At 30.5% G+C, this 24765-nt stretch overlaps 1 protein-coding gene across 1 annotated transcript; it reads right to left on the reverse strand.

Annotated features, from left to right (window-relative positions):
• Nucleotides 1–65: 65 nt before the first annotated feature.
• On the reverse strand, nt 66–19180 carry LOC145325257 (uncharacterized). Its single transcript, XM_080168190.1, has 20 exons — nt 18984–19180; nt 16876–16946; nt 16596–16674; nt 15871–15919; nt 15446–15491; nt 14944–15017; nt 14417–14499; nt 12140–12225; nt 11075–11143; nt 10725–10820; nt 10247–10337; nt 9885–9931; nt 9593–9680; nt 9105–9192; nt 7986–8149; nt 5683–5740; nt 5189–5249; nt 4905–4948; nt 2034–2119; nt 66–1588 (listed from the first exon to the last, which is right to left on the reverse strand). The coding sequence occupies exons 1-20, from the start codon at nt 19037–19039 to the stop codon at nt 1474–1476; spliced, it is 1551 nt and encodes a 516-aa protein (XP_080024316.1). The 5' UTR covers nt 19040–19180; the 3' UTR covers nt 66–1473.
• Between the last annotated feature and the right edge of the window lie 5585 nt (nt 19181–24765).

Genomic DNA, 24765 nt, shown 5'->3' on the forward strand with positions numbered 1-24765 from the left:
AATATATTTTCTACAAAGAAGTGTGTTCTTCCATGTGTAGTTAGCTCTAGCCGCGCGTTTTTTGAGATAAACTCTTAAAATACATAAAAATATAACATATATAGGAATTTTATCTTTTTTTTTTACATATTTGACGTTATTAGTATCGTAGCTTCTTTTAGATACATTGAACTGACATTTATTTAACCACTTATTAATTTCCATAAAGTCGACTTTAATGATTTGCATGTACATTTATGTACTTTTAAAAAATGCAATTTTGTAAGGCTCAGCAGCCGCGCATAAGCCTCAAATTAAAACCCGCAAGTGGGCAAAAATATTTGGATTGTCTGTTTAGGAACAGGTTTAGACATCCAGCTGAACTTTTAAGTTGTAATTTGGTTATTTCACTGAGGCTTATACGCGGCTGACGGGTGGGTGCACACCTAAAATTTTATCTAAGCTTGAAAATTGATTATTTTGTTGTTCATCTATTTGATGCTGCGCTACGCACGGAAATGATTGTTCTTGTTGTTTATTACTTCACATTTAAGATATATTGCATGAAAATCACAATTTAGTCACAACTTATTCATTTTCACACTTTTAATAATAAATTATAATTTTCTTTTTTTAAATAACTTATGGCAAGTAAAAAATTAACATTGGACCAAATCCTATAACACTCTCTAAGTTTGCCTATAGGTTAAGGTTTCCTTTAGCCTACATTAATATAAAGAAGTGTTAGGATTTTGCCCATTATTTTTTATATTATTATGAAACAACAAACAGCCTTAAAACGCATTCATAAGATACATACATTGGCGTGCGCAGTGATTAACCGAGGGGGGGGGGGGGATGAAAAAAAAAGAAGACATGGCTTCTCAATTTCAACTTTAAAGGGATGTAGACACCCACATAAAGCACGCGACTGGATATATAGCATTGAATAATAAACAAAAGTAGGAAAGGAAGCCAGAAAACACAAAGTTTATTTTACAATTGGGATAATTGGGATATTAAGAGTTACAGAATTACAAAGAAGTGAGGGAAATTAAGCTTTATAGTACACTTTTTGTCTCTTACAATCTGAGTTGATTGTTAGAGAAATCATACTATGTATTGGTCATGTAAAAATATGATATTATTATCTACAGATCAATAATATTTAAATTGAATTAATAAAATCAATATCTGTAATCACATGAAATATATATGTAGATAGACTTATCTATCAACATATTAGGAATGTATAGATAACAAAAGTTTAACTTTTCTTAGTGTAAATTTACATCTGATATGTGCTTCAAAAATATTAAATTAAAAGGACATAAAAATTGTTATACTGGCTATAATTTTCAGAAACAACGGCTATAAATTTTAATCTTGATATGGCTAAGCTGCTGAAAAAGACGGTTAAAGAGCCCTTATAAAAAATACTAAGAAACTTCATAAGTTAAACACAATCAAAATTTTAAAAACCATGCTTATTTTTTATGTATCTTGAGGCTCCGCCGCTATCCTAAGGAGATGCATGGTTTCATCCCTGATTAGCAGCGCTGTCTCCGTTGATAAGTAGTTTGTATAGTACGTCAGGCTATAGTTCAATCTGAAAATTAATAGTAGTTGATTAAGGCTTTATCAAAGTATTAAGGTTTAATCAAAAATAAATAATAACAATAAATTTTCAGATACCTTCTACCCACAATTTCAATTTTAATTGTTTAGGTTAGGTAAGCTTTAGGAAAGCCCTGTGAAGTGGAGACACTCCACATGGGCTTACAAAAGGCTTTATAATCATTTTATTCTCATCTTTCTCTTGATAAGCCCCCCCCCCCCCATCCCGATCTTTTAAAGTACCAATTTGGGCCCAATCTGTAAGGGTTAATAATGAAATCATTATTTCTTACCCTCCTCTAAAAAACATTGAGCATAAATGGTATAGCCCTAATTTTAGCTCAAAAATTACTTTATTATTAGCATCCTCTAAAATGCATGTGCAGAATGTGAGAAGGGATAGCCCTAACTTAAATTTACAAATACTTTATTCCTACCTTCCTCTAAATACATGGGCAGAATGTGAGATGGGGTAGCCCATATTTTGACCAGAAACTAGAACCAAAACATCCTCCAATCGAACCTAAGGAAACTAAAAATATTAGGAGAGCTGGCATGAAAATAAGGATAGCAACATCCAAAAAAAGGTTAATAAATCAGAAAAACGTAAATTTTAAAGTGCCAATTCTCGCTAAAATCATTAAAGAAAAGAGATATTATTTATTTAATATAAAAATTCCTAAACTTTTAATGAATGTAATAATAACTTGGATTTTAATAATAATGTGGCATTACAATGTAAATTACCCTCAGTTGGATTCTTAAAAAAACTTTTTGGCTCACTACCTCACTAAAATTAGTGATGCTTGCTAAAAGTTTTTGTAAAAAATCCTCCAAAATCGCATTATAAATTTACAAAAATACATAAAAATTTTATGTTAATAGCCTTTTATGATTTTATTTAATTTTTGTAGATTTTTTATGCGATTTTGGAGGGTTTTTTTTTACAAAATTTTAGCAAGCCTTACTAATTTTGGTTGGATTTGGGAAATTTTGGTAAATTATGATTGTTTAGTTTCAAATTAGAAGGGTCAAAAATTTTAATCTAGATAGGTTAGTTTTGTATATCATCATTAAGGATGTATATCTATTCCTTAAGATCCTTGCATATTCAAAACCAAAATCTTAATAACTTCTTTGCGTCAAAAAATAAAAGTAAAAGTCTGTTTTTTCCTGTAGAAGATAGAAGATAGAAATGAAAATGCGAATTCTACTTTTTGCCTAGAAAACAAAAACGATATGTAAAATAGTAGTCAAGCTTTGAAAAAGTTATTAACAATTTGAAACCTTTTTTTTTCAATGCTGTTATTGAAAAAAAATTTGATTTCATGTCCTATATACAGTCAACCAATAAAAAGATGACAAGGCGTTTAAAATATACCTAGAGTGATAAAAGTGACAACGGCATCAAAAAAATATTTCTGACCGACCAACAAGAATACTCTAAAAGTTTAGTGATCTAAATGGATAAGACAAATTGATGTACATCCCCAATGATGATACATAAAATTACCTCTTTAGTAGATTAAATTAGTAGTTGAAACGTTTGATCACTCAAATTAATGATCTAACCAACTAAAATTCCCAAAACTCCCAAAAGTTGGTAAGCCAACGAATAAGAAAACGATATTACAAAACTTTGGGGACTAATAAACATCCAATTGTCTCCTGTCCTTCTGCTAGGAGTTGCTTTGCTTCTAAAAAAGGAATTTCTGCCTCAATTTGGATCAAACAAACAGTACACATTCAAAAATGAAAAAAAAAACCTCAACAAATCTTACAAAATTTACACATGCAAAGGGAAAACTACATATAAATATTCTTTATTTTTTGAGTTTACCTTAAGGGGGTCTATTTTTTTGTATGTTTAGGGAGTGGGGTTGATAGAGGAGATCCACTCTTAATATAAGTGCAAGACAAATAGAAAGCTTTCCTACAAAAGAAATGGTTCAGTGGTTGCTGAGAAAAATAGAAGATAAAATATTTTTCTTTATAAGGATTTAAACTAAAGATAACTGTTTTAAAAAAATGCTTTATAGACTTCTCAGAAATAAACCAAAGCTATTCTGAAAAGTACAGCAGGACAATAAAAGCCTTCTTGGAGATATGAAGCAACATTTTCCTCATAAAATAACCCCATTTTTTCCTACAACTGTACAATAGTAAAAGGAATTTTGTGTATCAATAATATTTTGAGGTTAGAGTACACTCACATACACACACACACACAAAACAGAAACAACTCATACACACTCAAACAAACATTTAAAGATTTGAAAAATGTTTGAATTATTCTTTATTTTTGGTAGGTATTATACATAAATCAATAAATAAAGCACATATTGTAGATTGTTTATAAAATTTCTAGAAATCCTTATTTAAAATGCTGAATATCCGTTAATATACAAGAAAGAGAGATATCGCCATAACAAATTTTGTAAAAACAGAACCTAGCTGCACTATATTAGCACTGACATTGAAGAAAGTTTTTTTCCTTTTGAAATTACCTGTCCCTATGCGTACATTCGCATAAAAAATATATGTATAGAAAGATTCAGACATCTGAGAAAATATTTGCTCAACATTACTAAATAAACAGTTGGTTCCAAAGATTACTTTCTTTGGGGGCGTGCAGGTGGGGGTGGGGGGTATAGGTACATAGGTACACCATACAGTAAAATATCATATTAAATGGCATGGATCTCACCGCTAACCCTTACGTTGCCTAAAACCATAAAAACAAACATATTCTTAACATTCTTCTTACAACCCACTAACTATGCTCGAACCAAATCAATTTTCAACGAAAAGTGTCTCAAACACCTTTCAAAATTATGTGCACGCTTCTGAGTTCAAAACTAACATATCCAATGAAAAATTTATGCATTAGTACTTCGAGGATATTGCTAAAGATACTAAATAAAATTTCAGGCTTTTTTGTCCAAATAATTTAAATGAACCTACTTTCGTGATTCTGTTTGTATCTTTTGATCCATTCGAAAAATTTTCTTATTAGATTGTGAAACTTTTTTACTTTAAATGTTTGCTACAGACAATTTTACACATGGGAAATTCTTTTGATAAAGATTTTACAAAAAAAAGAAACCATGATTATACCTTTTGTTCTATTAATTTGCAATTAAACATTTCTGGATTTGCCTATATTATTATGTAAAATTAACAGGATGTATATGTGTCCTAAAGAATTTTGCTAACCGCTTAACGCTGAACCGACCTTCGTCCTTATACTTTTAATGCCCCTAAAGGCCCGGAAGGGCGTACCTTCTAGTTTTAATATAAAGCATTACCTGAAGATCTTGGTTGGGAGTTGTATCTGTTCTAAATACATGTCCTGAAAAACAACAAGGATTAGAACATTACAAATAAAACAATAGCGTGGCTAACAAGCATATTATAAACCTTTGCAGAACCATTTTCTCTAATTCATTTCCAATGAGATCCTTTTTCTTACAGCTGCAAATTTCCAAGTGACAAATACATGACAAGTTGATTAATATTATACCATCCCAACTAATTTGTAGAGTAGCTCCTCCAGTTTTTTTTATAATCATTAAACAATGATAAAAATTACCTAGATCACCAAGCATGTTGAAATTTAGGTCATAATCTGTTCTTCTTACTATGTTCATATCCTAAGATTTAAAAAATATAGAATGGATTCATTTAAAATTAAGTTTTTAACAAAAGAAAAAAATCAAATAACTATATTTTAAAAAGTAGTCTTATAGTTTTCATATTCAACCAGAAAGTTTACATTAATACATATTTCAGCTTAAAAAACGTGTAAAAAATTTGTTAAAATCTGTATTTGGTTACAATTTTGCTAGAATGATATGCAATCAAATGTACCTATCCCTCTCTGTTCTAATCAATGAATATAGGATAAATGAGGAAAATCCGGGAGAATATAAAATAGATAAAAAAAAATCGAAAAAGACTTTCTTTGGGTCAGTTTCAAAGTACTTCTCTTACATTTTGTTACAGCTAACTTGTGACAAAACTGAATACAATATCAAAGTGTGATGGGCTGCTGGGCATCTTTAGAACGGGGCTTTTGATGTTTACCTTAAACGCTGACTCTAGACCGGAAGCAGCGACCATCTTGCTAATCATTCGAACATGTCTACACAAAATAAAACAAGAATAAAAATCATCACAGCAACAATATTACATCTGCAAACTCAATAATACGAAAACTTTACAAAAAAAATGAAATTGTAGATAATAAAACAGTTTTCCATCTCGATATTTTCAACTATCGGCAAAGCCCCTATAGAGGCCTGTAGACTGAGTAACTGGAGAGAATGCAACCCTCTACTTTAAATTTCAGTTTCAACATCTAAAGAAGAAATAAAATTAGGCGATTTCCCCAAAAATAGTTATAAACCTTCCCTGGACGTTTGAGAAGCTTTATTGTAATGTAAAGGAGAACCATATCTGCGAGATCTATCATTACAAAATCACAGACAAACAAACACGTTGAGAGACATCCTGTTATATAAGGTTTTAATACCAGATTATATAACATTACATAATTTCTTGTTTATTTAAATTGATTTTATAAAATATTTATGACAGTAACATTTAATTCAAATAAATATAAATATTTTGTCATTTTCTTGTTCTCATTTAACCTTTTTTTTTACTGTAAAATCAAACCAATATCCCACTTGAATTGTTTGTTCTATTTATAGAAACTATTAGCAGCGCCCCTAGCATCTAGGGGCTCTGTATTCCAAGGGGAAGCGATGGAAGGAAGAATAGCATAAAATCACCCCAATTGGATAGATAATAAAATAACCTAAAATCGTCCCAGGACTTATGCGAAGATTTCTTAGAGTGGAGATTATAATTAGTTAAGTAGTTTTTAAAGTAAGTTTTTTTTTGTCTAAAGCTTAAGATCTCAAAAATGACTTGACATACTGAATGGAACTTTTCAGAGCAGTTTCATAAATGTTTTCCACCACTCCCCTAGATAAAGACAGTCAACTTGAAGTCTGAACTGTTTCTATAAGCCTAAATCCTAAATGTGTAAAAATGGCTTTTGCTACGTGAAATTATCTCATTTTAAAAGTAACATTGTTAGACTAAAATGGAAAGTGGAGGCTCACTTACAACTCACTATCCCTTATCTAAAGTTCTCACAGGGTCAAAAATAGATTATGTGAATGATTATATTTTGACTTTCAAAAAATGGTGGAAATTGCCAACATTTAAAATTTTGTACAAAGCTACAAATATGAATACTGATCTCATGCAAAGGTCGTACAATCATCAATAATTTAGTAAATATTAGATTTGACAGAATTACATTATTTTCCAAATTTTCCAGATTTTTTCGGATTTATTAGAATAAAGAATTATTACAAAAATAATCTTTTTTTCAAGTAAGTCAATTTCAATCGTTTTTTTAATAAAATATATGGAATAGTGGTTTTATTTTTAGGAGTAAGAACAAGTTACATGCCTTTACAGTGTCATTTATCATTAATGATAATGCTGGCTTTCAATTTGGTCTTTGAAAATCCAACAATAGAGTCGAGAATATTAATACAGCCTAGTCGCTACTAAAGACCAGAAAGCAATTTGCAAGCAGACGAAAAGGTCACCAACAGGGGGATCTAGGTAGTTGTCTGGTTATACATCTATATTTATAGATTTATTAGCTGGACCAAAAATATTTTCTATTTTCTCATCAATCCCAAAATGTGATTACGAATGTTTTAAAAAGAAATAGTTCTTGGAATACCAAATTTAGTTATTGACATTTTTATTGGACTACAATTAAGTATAACTGTCTGAAAGATTTATTTTATGAAGTGATCTTTGCTTGCATGAGATCAAATCAAAGGTTAAACTATAAATTTTATATTTCATAAATTATAAATTCTATTTCTTTGTAATTGATCTTTGATTTTTCAACTTAACCCTGTCACGTAAGGTTAGATGAAAGGTTAAATTTAAAATCATGGATGACAACATCTACATATGAAGAGCAAATCAAAAATCATTTGGACAATCTGAGTTATAGAAAGAGCATATATTCAGTTGAAAAAAAATTAACGAAGGTGAATTTTAATGTGGACTTAGAGGGTGATTAATATATGAAAATAACAAAACCTTGATGCCTGACCGACGGACCAAGGAAGTTGTATACTGTATGGTCATGGACACGTTTGGACAGTTGTAAAGTCAAAGTGAATTATAAAGTACACTCAATAATCTAAGCTTCACTTTAAAGAAGAACCTTATCGGTCCAGTGGTTAGCGAGACACACACACACATCCTGTTATTTTTATAAATGGATTATTATCTTATTAGAACGAAAAGTACTTTAGCCTTTACGGTGGAATATTAAATATCCATACCTTACTGCCTGTTTATTGGCCTTGGCTGTGTTGTGTGAGTTGGTGAGTTGACCAGCCAGCATCCAGAGGTCATGTGAGGTCACCTCCTCGTCAGCCGAGGTCATTTCCTCCGGGAGGTCAAACAGCTCGTCGTATATAGCTGAGTAAACTCCGTTTCTGGAACCCTGCGAATAAGAATGTAAACTATGGATTGATTTTTAGAGTAGAGCCTCAAAGACTTTAATCACCAATATATTTAAGGGGCCTTTTCTAAGTAAAAGAAAAATAAATAGAGTTTCGTTTTTTTACGGAAAGTGCTCATCGAACACAAAACATTCCTTTATGCTTAACCCCTAAGAGGTGCCATAACCCTGCGTGGCCTATACCTAATTTGCTAATAGGCTACTCTAAAACATAATCTAATTTGACCTAAAGAAAAAAAAAAAAAAAAAAATACTTACCCAAAATATTCTTAACTACTTATTTTAAAAGAAAAAGTGGGGTTCTTTGTTTCACTAATCCGACAATTCTCAATTAATTCTTTTTTTCCTAATTACATTTATGACAAGCATACGAGATACCGAAGTTAAAGATTTGAATGGTTTTATAAGTCACCGATCTTGAATATCAAGAAAACATATTTTTCCAATTTTTTTTTCTGTTAGACAGACAAACATTTAGAATTAATATTGTAATATTGTAAATATTACCCTATATTACATAATTTGAAGAAAAAAAATCCACCCAAAAATTTTGCGCTAAATCAACATGGGAATAATTTTGTGCAAATCACAAAGGGAAATTTTGAGATTAAAATTAATAATTCAAGACATGGGACTTCAGTAAATTAGATGACTTGAGGTTTTTAGAATTAGCTACATTTATATCACATAATACATGATCATTATTCAAACAAATTAGTAATCCTTATATAAAAGTAACAGTATGTCTATCTGTCTGTGTAGTGATTGATCTCAATAACCGTCGAACTGATATGGCTCTCTTTTGAAGTGGAGGTTGATTCAAGGTTTGTAACTATTTGGGGGAAAGGGTAAAATCTCTCAACGTTTTAAAGAAACTGTAATTGTTGGTTAGATTTATCTGCAGACCAATGCAATGACAAAAAGAGTTTGTCCATACCTGAGTAAAATATTGACGAAGGTTTGTTGATATGGAAGCTCTTAACTGCTTGGAAACAGAACTTGGAATGTTGTTCATAGAACATACCCTAAATATAACAATATTTTAGCTTAGGCGTCTCAATACTAGAAAATAAAGATTATGCCATCTAGTAGATAATAATGAAACTAACCTAAATGTAGCCATTAAAACAGAGGCTAGGACTATACCATGAAGACTAGCACCCTCTAGTAGATAATAATAAAACTAACCTAGCTGTAGCTATTAAAACAGAGGCTAGGACTATACCATGAAGACTAGCACTATCTAGTAGAAAATAATGAAACTAACCTAGCTGTAGCTATTAAAACAGAGGCTAGGACTATACCATGAAGACTAGCACCATCTAGTAGATGATAATAAAACTAACCTAGCTGTAGCTATTAAAACAGAGGCTAGGACTATACCATGAAGACTAGCACCCTCTAGTAGATAATAATAAAACTAACCTAGCTGTAGCTATCAAAACAGAGGCTAGGACTATCCCATGAAGGCTGACATCATCTAAGCCACACTGTGTTCCAAGCTCTAGGGTTTCTAAAATAAGTAAAAGATTAAGATATAATATAATTTATTTTCCACCTAAGAGAAAGAAAGATAAAAATAAAAAGACAAGAGATAATGAAACATAAAATTAAAAGAAAGACAGTAAAGTTGAAAAAAAGCAAGGACTGACAGACAGACACAAACACAAATAGGATTTGCTAATAAAAGAAAAAAATGTCTTCCGATATTTTTCACCTTTTTCTGAAAGCCAACCTCTCAATAGACGGCTTCTTGGCTCATTTCTAAATTAAAATATTATTAATTGTTAAATGACTCTTCTTAAAAGCAGCATCTACTCTACTGCTCACTTGGTTCTCTGTCTTTCTGTAATGTTTAAAATGTAATATAAAATTTCTTTCTTGGGAGTGTGTTTTATTATTTTTTATTAAATATAGACGAATAAATTTTAAGAACAGTGAAATTCAACTCTATAACTTACTTTATCGTTAATCATTTAGCTATTGCAATTGATTTTTTTGTTTAAATTCCTCAGCATTGTTACATGTTTTTATCCTTTTTTTTTAATAATTTATATTAATTAAGAAACTGAAACATACCCATTAAGATTTTCTGAATTGACTAGTAGGGGTTCACAAGGAGATTTTCTTAATGGAATAAAGTGACTGCTTACAGCTTTCACCATCGGTACTGAAATTATACATTATGAATTTACATTGCATTGATTTCATCTTAAAGATATATCGTCATTCTGTTTTAATATACATATCTCTATGATTTCTGTATTAATTATGTCTTTCTTATTGATTCTATACTTGTAAGTGTGCCTTGAAGTATGTCTTTTCATGTGAATTTCGATATGCATTTATGTCTGTAAGATATAATGACTCTCTGTCTGTAAATATATCTTATGTCTTTTCATATTCAATATGAATTAAATTTCTCAATGCTTAATATCTACAAACCTAACAAACTATGAATTGAATCCTTCTATCAATCAATCTATTAAAACAATAAATAAATAACAACCAATCACTCTATTAATGAACTTATCAATGAATTTCTTTATCATTATACCTAAGTCCCCCAGATGGAAGGCAGAATCAGGTTGTGGGAGGAGAGATTCTAGGGTGGGAGGGAAGCCAATACCTCCTCCCAAACTCAATGGCGAATCTAAAAACAAATTATTTTTTTTTCAATCAAAAAGAGAAAACAATTAAAGTATACCTAAATAATCATTATTATTTTCTTTTTTTAACCTCTAAAAATAAAATAATGGATTGCCATACATCTTTTTACGGTAAAGTTTGAATCATCATTGTAGTAAATTTTAGTATGCGATACCTTACTAAACATACGATCCTATTATACACATTTCCAACTTGATAGGTTAATTTAACTAATTAATATTTATTTTAAAAATCTACCTTGATTTTCTAATTTTAGTTCGAGAATGTCCATAAATTGTTTGGCTAGGACCAATGCTCCTGGTAAGTCTAAAATCATTGTGTTTGTTATTGATTTCACGTTTCTGATATTATTTCACTAGAGTTGGCTCGATATAATTATCTCCCTATTGGCTAGTTTTCTATATGCATATCTATTTCTCAATAAATCTATTTTCCTCACCCGGCATTACTATCTAAAAGAAAGTAAATATTTAATAATTTAAATGATTTTAAAAAGATTTTTTAAATTATATTTTTTTCTTTACATTACCATCACTAAAGGGTTAATGATGCTGATTACAATTTTAGTTTAATATTTGACCACACAAAATGTCGCCACAATCGAATTCTTTTAAAACAGAGTTTTCTTAAATTTATTAAATTATAAATTTAAATTTTCTCTTTTATGATTAGAAATTAAATACATCAATATAAGGTAAATAGCTACATGAAATTTAAAAAAGGAATTTATTTTTAATAAAGTAAAATAATGAGTCTTATCGTTCTGGGCAATGAGAGTTTATTATGGATTATTGGAGCACTATGAGTTTTAGTCATACATTCCTTGGAAAACTTGAGCTCGTTTATAGACATTTATTTCCTATATAGATCTGACATGGATCTTGAAGCAAGTAAGCAGGCCGTTTTGTACATGTTAAAAATTGGAAGATTTCATTAAATAAAAGTTATCGCAAATATACTTAGTAAATAACAACGCTAAATTATTTTTAAAATAGATTTACACGTCCAATGATAATTATTTATAGCATCGTCTTTTAGGCAACTTTATGCAGATATTAAAATGAAAAAGATTAAACCAGTTTTGTCAGCACCGAACGGCCGAACGCCTGGACTAACAAAACTGGTATTAATTTTATGATTTTATTTCAATACTCGTGGAAAATTGTCTGTAATACGATGATATACATAATTTTTAAGCATGGCTAATAACCAGTTCTAAACCAGCGGATAATAATGCATTTTATGGTTTGTCACAAATAGCATAGTTACTCAATAATTACAACTCAAAGAATGTATGTCTACCTGTGATTGACGGATGAAATGTGATGAAAATAACACTCCTCCCCTCCTCCTCTTCTCCCCCACTGTCGGAAAAGTTCTCTATATCCCTGAAAAATATTCTATATAAATATTTTTATTACCGAAGCAAATGTTAAGCCTTGTTTGTTGGTTGTATGTATTTCAGTTTGTCACACACAGTAGCTTGCACACACGCACTTACAAGAACAGACTGGTACACTAGTACACACTCACACACACTGATATAGTTTGTCACACACAGTAGCTTGCACACACGCACTTACAAGAACAGACTGGTACACTAGTACACACTCACACACACTGATATAGTTTGTCACACACAGTAGCTTGCACACACGCACTTACAAGAACAGACTGGTACAATAGTACACACTCACACACACTGATATAGTTTGTCATACACAGTAGCTTGCACACACGCACTTACAAGAACAGACTGGTACACTAGTACACACTCACACACACACTGATATAGTTTGTCATACACAGTAGCTTGCACACACGCACTTACAAGCTTAAACTGGTACACTAGTACACACTCACACACACTGATATAGTTTGTCACACACAGTAGCTTGCACACACGCACTTGCAAGCTTAAACTGGTAAACTAGTACACACATATAGGCTTGATATCATTTGATTATTTGTTTATGATTGTAAAAGAAAGGTTCTTTTACTTATCTATTTATTTCTTTGATAAAATTTATTGTAATATTAACTTTTTCTTCGGTAGTTTTCCAATTGAACTACTTTTTCTTTTTTCAGTATTGAATTTACTTCTTAAAATTAAAGGTTTTAAGTACATTAGGTTTTTGGTAAATTTTGGGTAAACTTAAAATGATTTGGTATCGTATTTCATAATTAAAATATTTTACAAGTAACTTCGCCCTTAGCCTATAAGAACATTTTTTTCTTTAAAAGAAGGAAATTTGCCGGCTAGGAATTCATACCACTTTAATTTGTTGTTAAAATTCTTTGTATCATTTTTTTAGGGGTATGGTCAAGAACTTATTTTGCACATATTCTGATTCATCTGTCCAGATGTTTATAAAATATTAACGGACACACAAAGGGACCTACAAACATCCTATTACTTTATTATATAAGAGAAAAATAATTTTATAACACATTATATTTAATAAACCCAAAATTGTAAAACTTAATTATGTAAAATGATACTTTTACCTTTCTACTGTAGGTTAAATGATAATTTTTATAAAAAAGATATTTCAAAATACAGTTTTTGAAACAAGGATAGCTTTGTCCCTAGGTCATCAAAGTTTTTTTGAGAGGGGTTTTAAAGGTTTAATGGGGGTGTGGGGGGGGGGGGGGTTATCCAATATATTCTTTATTTTTTGAGGGGGCAAAATGATTGGTTTCAAAGTTTTAGGGAGGAAACACTCTTTAAACCCTGCACCCTCTTGGACGTCTATTAAGATATATAAGTTTTTAAGTTTTTATAAAGAATTTAAATGTTAGAGGTAGATTTGAAATCTGTATAATATTTTAAGGATATTTTTTTTAATAAAATTCGTTTTTTGTATAATTCTTTATTTAAAAGTGCAAATACAATTATAATATTTATAATTTATAAATTTCAAGATTTTGTCCAATAGCTTTTAGGACGATAAAATATCTAAGAAACCATCTCGTATCTTTTTCTTCTAATATTGTACATTTGTAGGGACCTTAGGTATTGATAAGCAATGCTGTACTAATAACTAATGTTACGCTATTTCATCTACCCTGCATATATCTAAGTAAGTATCTCCATTTATAATCAATTGTTGAATATACAACTAATATTGCACTGACAGCTACCAATTATATAGCAGCTATGCTCTACTAATGACTCATGTTTACCTATTTAATCTACCCTGCATATATCTAAGTAAGTATCTCCATTTATAATCAATTGTTGAATATACAACTAATATTGCACTGACAGCTACCAATTATATAGCAGCTATGCTCTACTATTGACTTATGTTTACCTATTTAATCTACCCTGCATATATCTAAGTAAGTATCTCCATCTAGTATTAATTATTGAATAGACATTTAATATTGCACTGACAGACACTAATAATAGAGTATCTTTGCTCTACTATTGACTCATGTTTACCTATTTAATCTACCCTGCATATATCTAAGTAAGTATCTCCATCTAGTATTAATTATTGAATAGACATTTAATATTGCACTGACAGACACTAATAATAGAGTATCTTTGCTCTACTAATAACTAATGTTTACCTATTTAATCTACCCTGCATATATCTCAGAAGGTATCTCCATCTAGTATCAATTGTTGAATCATCCTCTAATATTGCCTCAACCTAAAATCAAATCAAATCATAAAAAGCGCATATTTGTATAACAGCAAAAGTTGACTACTTCCTTTTGCTTTACTGTCATCATTAAAATCTCCCCCCAATTTTATTGTCATTGTGGCCATTAAGATAACAGACAGTAAATTAAAATATATTACCAAACAAAATGACCCTTTTTTAGAATAAAATCAATTGTTCAAAAGTGTAGACACTCATAGTTTAGACACTACCAATCAATATTCAAGAAAAGTACCCAAAGTTGCTGACCCAACAAATCAAAAAATGAAACTTTGGGTACCACTTTGGGCAATCATTAACATTTACCTAACCTAAACTAACATATCAAAAGCTACTGTGAAAATACGACGAAACCTTCGTTTTCTTTCCATGATTCCAGATTTGTTCTGATTTATAGATAAATTTATAGATAATTAACAAAATTTTTCTTACCTCAGGTCCTATAATGCTGGGTATATGTTTTTCTAAAGATTCAAGACTCAATATTTGGACTCTCCAGAGTGGACCTTGAAAAATATTAAATCTTGACATATCCTTATAATAAAGTAAAGGGGTCTCTGTTTGTCTGTCTGTCTCTCTGTACCCAAGGATCTCATTAACCACTAAACCGATAAGGTTCTCCTTTATAGTATAGTTTCTTATAGGTCCTTGAATAGTTTTTAGCTATTTAGGTAAGGGTACCACCACCCTCATAAGAGAGATTCCCCCCCAAAAAAATTTCTGGTAAACTGCTGATCTTAACATAGATTGAAAAGAAAACATTTTACTTGCCCCTAGAGGCGTATCCGCTAGTAATATAAAAAGGATAAAGAAACCTTTATGATGTTAAAAGGAAAGCATCTAAATGGAGTAACATAATTATTTTTACAAGTCTATAAAGTATTTCATGTTGCGTTTAATATATATTGATATAAAAACATAATAAAATAATCACCTGTTTCTGTATTAAATTTTGTATGAAGTACATCGCTACATTCAAACTAAACAAAAAGATTTTTTAAAATTTAATGAAGATTATGGCTTTGCCTCTAATTGAGAAGCTTTTAATAGTGCCTATAAAAATATGACGCCAAACTGGCCTACCATTGGTAATTTAGTCTATGTATTGGCCTATCATTGGTCATTTGTATTATATGACGTCATTTTTCATAGGCACCTTAAAGAGTTTCACTATGATTTTTCTTCTCTTTTATATGCAGGGTTGACCTACTTCCACAAAACAGCCTTAAACTTAAACTAAAATTCCCTCAAAACTAAAAATATGATAAACAGAAAAGAAACTGTTGATCTACTAATTAACACGCAGAAAGGCACATATCTACAAGATTTAACAAAAAAATGACAATTCTTTCAGATTACCTGTGTATCTAGTGGCAATACTGGACATTCCATTGGCACAAACATTTCTCTGAAACAAAGGAACAATAGAAAAATATATGCAATGTAAAAAAATGTTTTAATTATATTTAGCTTGACCGACATACCGATGCGATGGATCAGGATAATTATTCTGTATACTACAGTAAAACAATATAGAAGAAGGGGGTTAAGTAACTTTATGTCCACTTTCAGTGGACCCTGTGCTGACTTTCAATTGGGTCTTTGAATATTAGACTATAGCGTGGAATATATTAACACAGCCAATTTGCTACAAAAGAGCAGGAAGCAATTTGGTAGCAGACGAAAAGGTCCAGATAATTTTACATTAATGAAAAGAATCTACACAAATCTTTATCAGTGGCTGAGAAATCATGTTTCCCTTATCATTTCGCATCATAATATCTAGAATATATATCATACTTCACGTACAGACAGACGTAGTGAGATAGGAAACACTGTTTGTTTTTGAATAGTTATTTATCGCATCGTATTATAGACAGCTTTTCGTGGATATTAAAATGAAAAATTATAAGATTAAAACCAGTTTTGTTAAGCCTAAAGGGCCGAAGGCCCCAGCTAAAAAAACTGTTATCCATTTTTTTGTCTGTTCTGCGATGCTCTACATGATTTTTCAGTATGGCTGAGAAACGGTTCTAATCAAGTGGATATTAATCGGTTTCGTAGCCATACTGGAAATATTGTACCTATTTCCAATTTTCTTAATTCTGGAAGTGAGTTGTGGTGACTGATGTTGCATTTCTTGCAGACCAACCTGTACGGATCCTAACCAAAAATTTAAAAAAATATATATGAAAATGACATTAATATTTTCAGCGTTTTTCCTCAAAATGTATTCCAGAGCACAGGAATGCTTCCCCAACCCCTTTATCTTGAAACATCTAAGTAGGTTTATTTCCTTATCATGTACATTCAACCGTTCACTTTTAATCCCAAAAATTTTATTTTCAAATACAATGAAATTACCTAAATCTAATGTTGTTCTTGTATGAATTGTTAGGGCTACACATATATTTTGATTTCCATGTCTATGGCACCTAAACAAAAAATAAATATTAATCTACACCCATTAGTTAAAATTGATTAATAATACCAATTAAATAGTTAAAACCAATTAGTGAATTACAGCTTTTACTAGACCTTCTTTTTAAAACAATTTTCGATTCGGTGATTTATAAAAAGGAAGGTTATTTTCCGCTACGTACTTGTCGAACACTGGACCCACCCCCTCGCCTATTTTGGAAATAAACTCCAAAAAAGGATGGTGTAGTTGTTTTTCCCCATGCACAACTACTTTTCGGGAGGCACTTACCCTGTTAGAACTATATGCATTGCCCTAACCCTAACAGTAAAACCTAACCTAACCTGACCTATAGTAAAAAACAAACAGACGAGAAACTACCCAATACCTTCCTCTTATTTTCCATTTACTATACTTTTTAAAGGTTGGGTAATAGTGGAACTTTTTGTGGAAGCTCCAACATGTAATTTGATTAAATATGCTTAGTTAAGCACTGAAAAAAATAACAAGAATGGAATAAACCAGGAATAAGGAATAGCAGATAAAAAGGTCGTCAATTCTAACAAATGTTGCAGCTGAAAATCAAATAGGTTTCATGATTTATTTTTAATTAATTTCGTTGTTGGTATAAGCTGAGAGTAAACCCATAATAAGCTTCAAGTATAGAAAAAAACCTAAATAAAAAGTACAAAGTTTAAATATCATTGAAATAAGTTTATATAAAATTTGTTATAAAACTAATTATTTTATAATTAATTTAATTATATAGAAATAGGATAGTTTAAATATCTGAACAGCTAAAATATCCAAAAAGAAGTGTTTTTTTTACTAAATTTTTAAATTAAAATTTACATTTATGCAATGTGACTATTTGAAAATTAAACAAGGTAGGTATCATTTGATCATAACAAAAAAAGGTAAAATACGCTGTTTTAATTTCAATAATTAGATTGAAATATCAAAAACATAATATAATTCTCTAGCCTAGGAGAAATTAAGGGTACTCCCCCCCCCCCCCCCAACAGTATAGTTAAGAGAAGAAAAATAGAAATAATTTATTGAAGATTTTTTTATAGGTATTTATCTCTTGGCCTGTCCGTTTGCCTGTACTGCTCTGGAGATCACAAACAATTTATAAGAATTGTGTTTATTCCTAGCTGTTATCAAAGATAGACGGCATTACTAAATATATTGGATTCCTTTTCTAAAAGTACAGCACTGGCCGACCTTCCAAATAGACTTGTAGAGTATTTTAGCTCTAAACATAGACCCAATAAAAATTAAATCAAATAAAATATAAGTGGCGTGCACAGTGTATATTCCCAGGGGTTTTGGGGAAGCACCCTGAAAACTAAATTGGGGAGGGTGTTAGCTTCAAGCTTCTTGTCACATTAAAATTTTTAAAGGCAGTGTGATTTTTAAAACTTGTTTTAATGGGATGTATATCCCTTGTAAAAGGGAGTTGGTCCCTAAAAATTTTATCCAGCACCCTCCACCCCCCCCCACTCCCTCTTCTTCTTATACACACCCTTCGACACGCTACTGAATGAATATATATCAATATTTGACATATCTTTCAAGAACAATTCATTTCTTCTACAAAATGTACTTAATTAATTTAGAATTTTGGTTTTTAAATTTGATGATGTAAATGTAAATAGTTTCAACGAAAAATTTTTAATATTCGATATTTGATGTATTAAAAGTGAATAAGATAATTCAAAATTCTTGATTTAACTGAATTTTAATTTTAATGGTCACACAAATTCCATTTCTTTCTACAAAAAAAAATACGTTTAACACGCAAAAAAATGTTCTATAGGTCTCTTTATCACTCAAATTTTTAAGTGTTTTTTTAAAGACTTTGTATGTCAATAAGTTATTAATACAATTGTAATTTATATGTGAAAATGTATGATTTTAATGTTTAATTATTTCATGATAATTTTTTTAATTGAAGTACTTTTTGAATGTTTTCTATTTATATAGTTCATTTTTTCCCTAGCTAAAGAAGCATATTTTGTAAAAAAAAATATCAATAAAAAAAACTTACATATTTAAATATTGCTCTGTTGGTCCCAAGTCTCGCGTAACTCCTTTTTCGTTCATTTTTCGTTTTTTTATAGATTTTTTAAACTAGTATAAAATATTATAAATTTTATTAATAAAATTATTTCACAACATTGGCACATAAAAGTTTTTATTGTAAAGGGAGTTGAAATTTTATGGTTAGGGTGGCCAAGTATTTAGAAGTGGTTAGAAGCCATTCTTACATTCTGGTAGCCACTTTCAAACAAGATAATAAACACAAAACTGAAAAAGTTACATTTTATGATAAAAAAATGAAAACTGATATCATTTCGTGGTTATATGTATTATGCATTTGTCAACTGTATGGTATAATATAAGAGTTGCAATTGTTTAAATATAAATTATACAATACATATATGTATGTCTTTATTGGAATATGTCGACTTAATGCCATCAGATAAAAGCAGTCATAACCTAATTATTTGAAATAATGTAATTCTTATGCCATTATGTCTACATACTTAAGTTAATGTAATCAAGTTATATAAAATTATGAGAAAGGTGTTTGTCCACTTGTTTTAAAGTCCCTGCGGGAAGATTTAAAGCAGAATGGTTACTAAACTACCCAATCGATTCATAGATCAATAAAACCTAAAAAAGCACTTTTCAATTGCTTCTTTATCAACTAGTAATATTTGACATAAGATGATAAGACAGAATTTCAATATTATTGAACACAATCAAATAAAAAAAACATTTTTAAATTTGGCGATAAATGGCTACAAGAAAATCAGCTTGGTAGCATATTATCTCAATAACAATACGCAATCCATGCAGTGTGTGTGTGTGTGTGTGTGTGACTAAGCAAGTGCATGAAATTATATGCCTATGTAGGCTGCAAAGGTAGGTTGGTCTTATCACAACTTACCTGCCCTATAAAGCTTGGCAAGAAAGTTGCCACACAAAAAATATTACAAATTATACTCATTTACAGCTTAGCCCAATGTCCCCTCCATCTCTGATTTTTTAGATGGTTGTAAAAAAGGTGATTACGAAAAACAGATTATTTTTTAATATGACACTTTACCAGGAAGATATGTAAATATTAGACTGTAAATAAAACTGGTACCCAAAGTTTTATTACCGCACTCAATAGTAAGCCTATAAATCATTGTTGCTTTTGTTTGATATTTATTTGTTGATTCATCTAGCAGTATCCTAACATTACAACCAATAATTTCATTCTACAAAATGGATGATTTAGAGAATGAAAATCAGTTTTCCGTCCATTTTCTTATCCCTTTATCTTATACTTACAACAGTGTGGGGGCTGAATTCGTGCAACACACCTGTATTATGTCTACCTGTCCTTATTAGTAACAGGTGCCTACATCAGGGAAAGGGAAGTGGGAGAGAATTTGAGAAATATAAAGGGGAAATCCCTGAAGAAAAATAGGGGACCTTAAGGGATAAGACGATTTCCGGTAAATTGATGATGATACACAAAATTACCCTTCAGTACATCATTTAGAGGTTTAAACGATTGTGCACTCAACTTAATGAACTTAAACAATCAAAATTTAATAATAGCTCTAAAGTTGTTAAGCCAACTAATAAGGAAACGTTATTATAAAATTTTGGGATCTTGTGTAATAAACAGCTTAATGGTCCCTCAATCCCTGGTGAAAATAGTTATTGGCCATTTAAAACTAGTATTGTTTCTAATATTTACGGACTAAATGAATCATATAATTACTATTCATTAGATTTTTAAGATGCTTGCAGGCAGCGTTGCGGAGCCGTTTGATTTTGGTGCGGCTCCGGCTCCAGCTACGGCTTCGACCTAAAATCAAGAAAAAACTCGACATATTTTTTCCCACGTCTATTTTTGACTTTTGAAGGTTTTAAAAGTTCAATTTTTTATAAAAATGGACTTGAAAAACATTTGCACTTGACAAAACAGAGTTATCAAATTATAATTTATAAAAAATCTGTTATTTATCTAGTCCCGAGCCGGAGCCGTTTTTTAAAGAAAATTACGGCTCCGGCTCCAGCAAAATATGGCGGTTCCACGGCGTCCGGCTCCGCAACACTGCTTGCAGGTTCTTAGCGGACATACACCCGACTTAGTACTTTATGGTATACGATTAGCCAAGGAAATAAATCTAAAAAACTAATTTTTATTTACTTTTCACGATAATAGATTTAGACCGAAATGATAAAAAAGATTGGATACTCAATTAGAAATGAAACTCTTTTTAGGAATTGAATCTTTAAAAGCAACCAATTGATAACGCCATACTCATGCAGCCATGCTTCATTATTTTAGTTCAATGTATGAAACTGGAGCAATTATTACATTCACTAAACCTCTTTTCTTTAAAAAATTAGTATTAGGTGAAGAAATACTGTAAAGTAATCTAAACTTGTTTGATAGATTTTTATTAGCATTAACTTTCATCAAGAGCTCTTTCCTGTGACGATGGTATAGGCTGTTGTAATATGTGGGCTATTATGGGAGGGATGGGACAATAGAATGTAGATTATACTAATTATCAAAGTTTTACAAACATGGTCTCTCATTCGTTGGCTTACAAAAATTCAACTTTTAAAATCTTAATTGGGTACAATTCAATGTATGAAGTTCGTTTATCGTAATTGAGGATTAAACATTAATTTAACGTTCATTGTCCTACCATGTTCACCTGGATTTATTATTACTTGGATCTTACACCAGATTAGAATTTACTCTAATAAATACAAACTTGCAGTTGGCTAAAATAACGATAACACTCATCCACCTCCACTACTACTGGATGAACGAACTGCCCAATAAATATTGTCCATGTTAGCAACCTAAATTGACGACAATTATTCTCCTATCATAATATCCACGTATATTCTTTATCAATTCCTGGTTTTTTTATCTAAAGGGATAAGACAATGGCCGATAAATTAATGTACATACCTAATGATGATTCAAAAAATTAACTCTTCTGTAGATTAAAAGCTTTGATTGAAACGTTTAAACCCTTAGCTTAATAAACCAACCAATCAAAATTCACTAATGTTCCCAAAGTTATTAAGCAAGCTAATAAGAAAACGTTATTTTAAAACTTTGGGGACTAGTGTACTAAACAGCTCATTGTCTCCTCTCTCTTTCTCTCTGTTTAGATCCTGGTGCCATTGCTCTCTCATTCTCTAAATATGAACGCTTTTCTATTTGTCAGCAATGTCATTCAAAATTTGTTCAGATTATGCGTCAGAAGGGGGGGGGGGGGGATACAAAATATATTTTTTGAGGCAGCTACTCTATAAATTATTAAAAGCGTCCTTCAGTTTAAAAAAGAATAATTACTTTTAATCCATATAAAGTTTTCGGGAATTAATCACACAAATTAATAGTATTGGGAAAATTGGCTTTGTTATATTCCATTTTTTTTATAATTTTGTAGACTATTCACAAATATTGCATACAATGCCAGGTTCAATTTTAAGTGCTTTTATAGGCTTCACAATTGAAACTTTCATTTTAGATTTCAATATATTTATATTGTTCAAAGCAAAACTTTTCTCCACTAAAGATGTGTTATTGTGTAACGTAATTTTGTGTATTTAATTTTTAGTATTAGCAATTCTAGAACTTATAATTCTTAAAATGGAGATTCTTATAACAATTGGGAATAATAATATTGCAAAATCAAATGTAAATACGCCTATATTATTTATCACGCTTTTGTGATAGATTTATATCGAATTCATACTTCATCACAATACATGTTTCATTTGTATGAATATTCTATTTGCTTATTTATGGATGTTGTCATTCTTGTTTAAATATTTATTGACAAAGTATTGTCATAATGCATATAAACATAATATTGGAGTTAAAATTAACTTTTACAGCATAAAACGTTTGGTTGAAGCTGTTTTCTAAAAAAACAGCACTGTTATTTAGGCACATCTTTAATCAGATGATTTTGATTTTCCTCTAAGTGCCTAGTTGAGCACATAATCTCATCCACCGCTTTCTTTAGTCTGAAATGAATTAAGAGTGGAGTAGGAGGGAGGTTAAATATTACTGTGGAAATGTTTTATCTTAGGTTAAGTTAGGTTATATTGGGTAAAGGGTAGCCCTGCTGGGTTATAAAGCTTCAGGTAAAGCCTCCCTCACCCCCGCATAAATTAAACATGAAGAAACCCCCCTTATTTTCAGTTTTTTTTCAAAAATATTCTATTGAACTAAAGATATTTTAGAATTTCTTTTTTATGAAAGACAAGAAAAGCTTATTACAATGTAGCATTACTCTATTTACACTCAAATGAATTATTACTGCGCTATTACAGACATGAAACCACTCACCAAAATAACCTCTAGACATCATCAGCTATTTTTCAAAGATGAAACGTTGAACAAGAATAATCACATCCATGACAAATTTGAAAGATTTGAAATATTTATGTCTTGTTTAGAACCAATCGATTTTGCTTAATAAATAAGGATGAAAAAATCCGTAAGTAGCGAGGCACCAAAAATATAAGAAAAACGTACAAAGTTGTAAAGTTAATTTTCAGTGGTCATAAAAGAGAGAGAGAGAGATAATTGATAAAGGGAATCTCTACAAAAAAAAATCAGCCGTCTGTCTTTAATAAGAGATGAGAAATACATGTTTTTTCCCTAAACGAAATTTCTGTAGGACAAGCATTTCAAATAATAGAGTAGCTTTTCTACTAAAAACCTAAAATTCTTACAATGTGTTAAAGATAAGCTGCAAACTAAAATTTTTGAAATGTGTACCTTGTCTCTATCTAACACTCAGGAGTCAAGAATATAAGAGTATCTAAAAAAAACAATACTTCAAACATCTTCTTTATCATAGGGTTGGTTTGTTTATAAATAGTTGGGGTTACAAACAGTAATAAAGTAAATAGAGGAAACACTTAATCACACAGCTTAACAGGATAGTTATCTGAAAAGGAGCACATGAAAGGATTTAAAAATTACCACATCCCTTGATTTTAGACCCTACTGGGACTAGAACTTGTCCTCTCACCAAATTGATTCACCTGGCCAGTTCCTAAGGTCTGTCTGTATATTAACATTAACAACATAGAAGCATTTTAGGCTTATATCTTTCAGTGTTTTTAAAGTTTGAAAGAAGTCTAAAACCTGCCTTTGGTGTTGTCCTCCCTGGGGACACAAAATATCTTTTTCCATCCATTTATTTTAGACTAATGAAGCTACTACACAAGTCATTTGCAAATTTTAATGATTTTTAAATTATTTTTCTAATGTTCAATTTTCTTATTAAGTTGTATTACATTCTTTTATTGCCTCTAAAAGTTTATTTTGGTAAGTGGGGGGGGGGGGGGGCTGATATAAATAACTGCGGTGCACTTAGTCCTGTGCCCAAAATAACCTAACCTTAGGTAAAACACGAAAAACTAGCCTAAAATCTGCCTAAAATAATATTTAGCTCATAAAACTAAAAGCACAACGGACAGGTAGTTTCCGAGATCATGCGGAACACAGTCGCAGTATTTTTATTGGATAATAGTTACAGAAATTGTATAACAGTCCTCAATCTCATGTTGAATAAATGATTCGAAATAGATTGCATTCGATATGCAATCACTTCCACATAGTGCTTTTAATCAAACAAGGATGACAACATCCATAAGAGCACAGCTCTAAAATGAGACAGTATAATAAACAAATATTAAACTTTGTAGAGTTGTAAAACTGAATAAGCAGAATATCAATTTATAATTATAAATAAAAATGCAAAAGTACTAGATAATAT

Source organism: Acartia tonsa, chromosome 7, assembly GCF_053477335.1.
Source record: "Acartia tonsa isolate MP-2025a chromosome 7, ASM5347733v1, whole genome shotgun sequence".
NCBI lineage: Eukaryota > Metazoa > Arthropoda > Copepoda > Calanoida > Acartiidae > Acartia > Acartia tonsa.

Coding starts and splice junctions, on each gene's coding strand:
- LOC145325257 (XM_080168190.1), bottom strand. CDS start 19,039: ATGAACGAAAAAGGAGTTACGCGAGACTTGGGACCAACAGAGCAATAT. Junction 9,681..9,884: donor AGGTTGGCTTTCAGAAAAAG/GTGAAAAATATC, acceptor TACTTATTTTAG/AAACCCTAGAGCTTGGAACA. Junction 5,741..7,985: donor GCCAATAAACAGGCAGTAAG/GTATGGATATTT, acceptor TATTTTGTGTAG/ACATGTTCGAATGATTAGCA.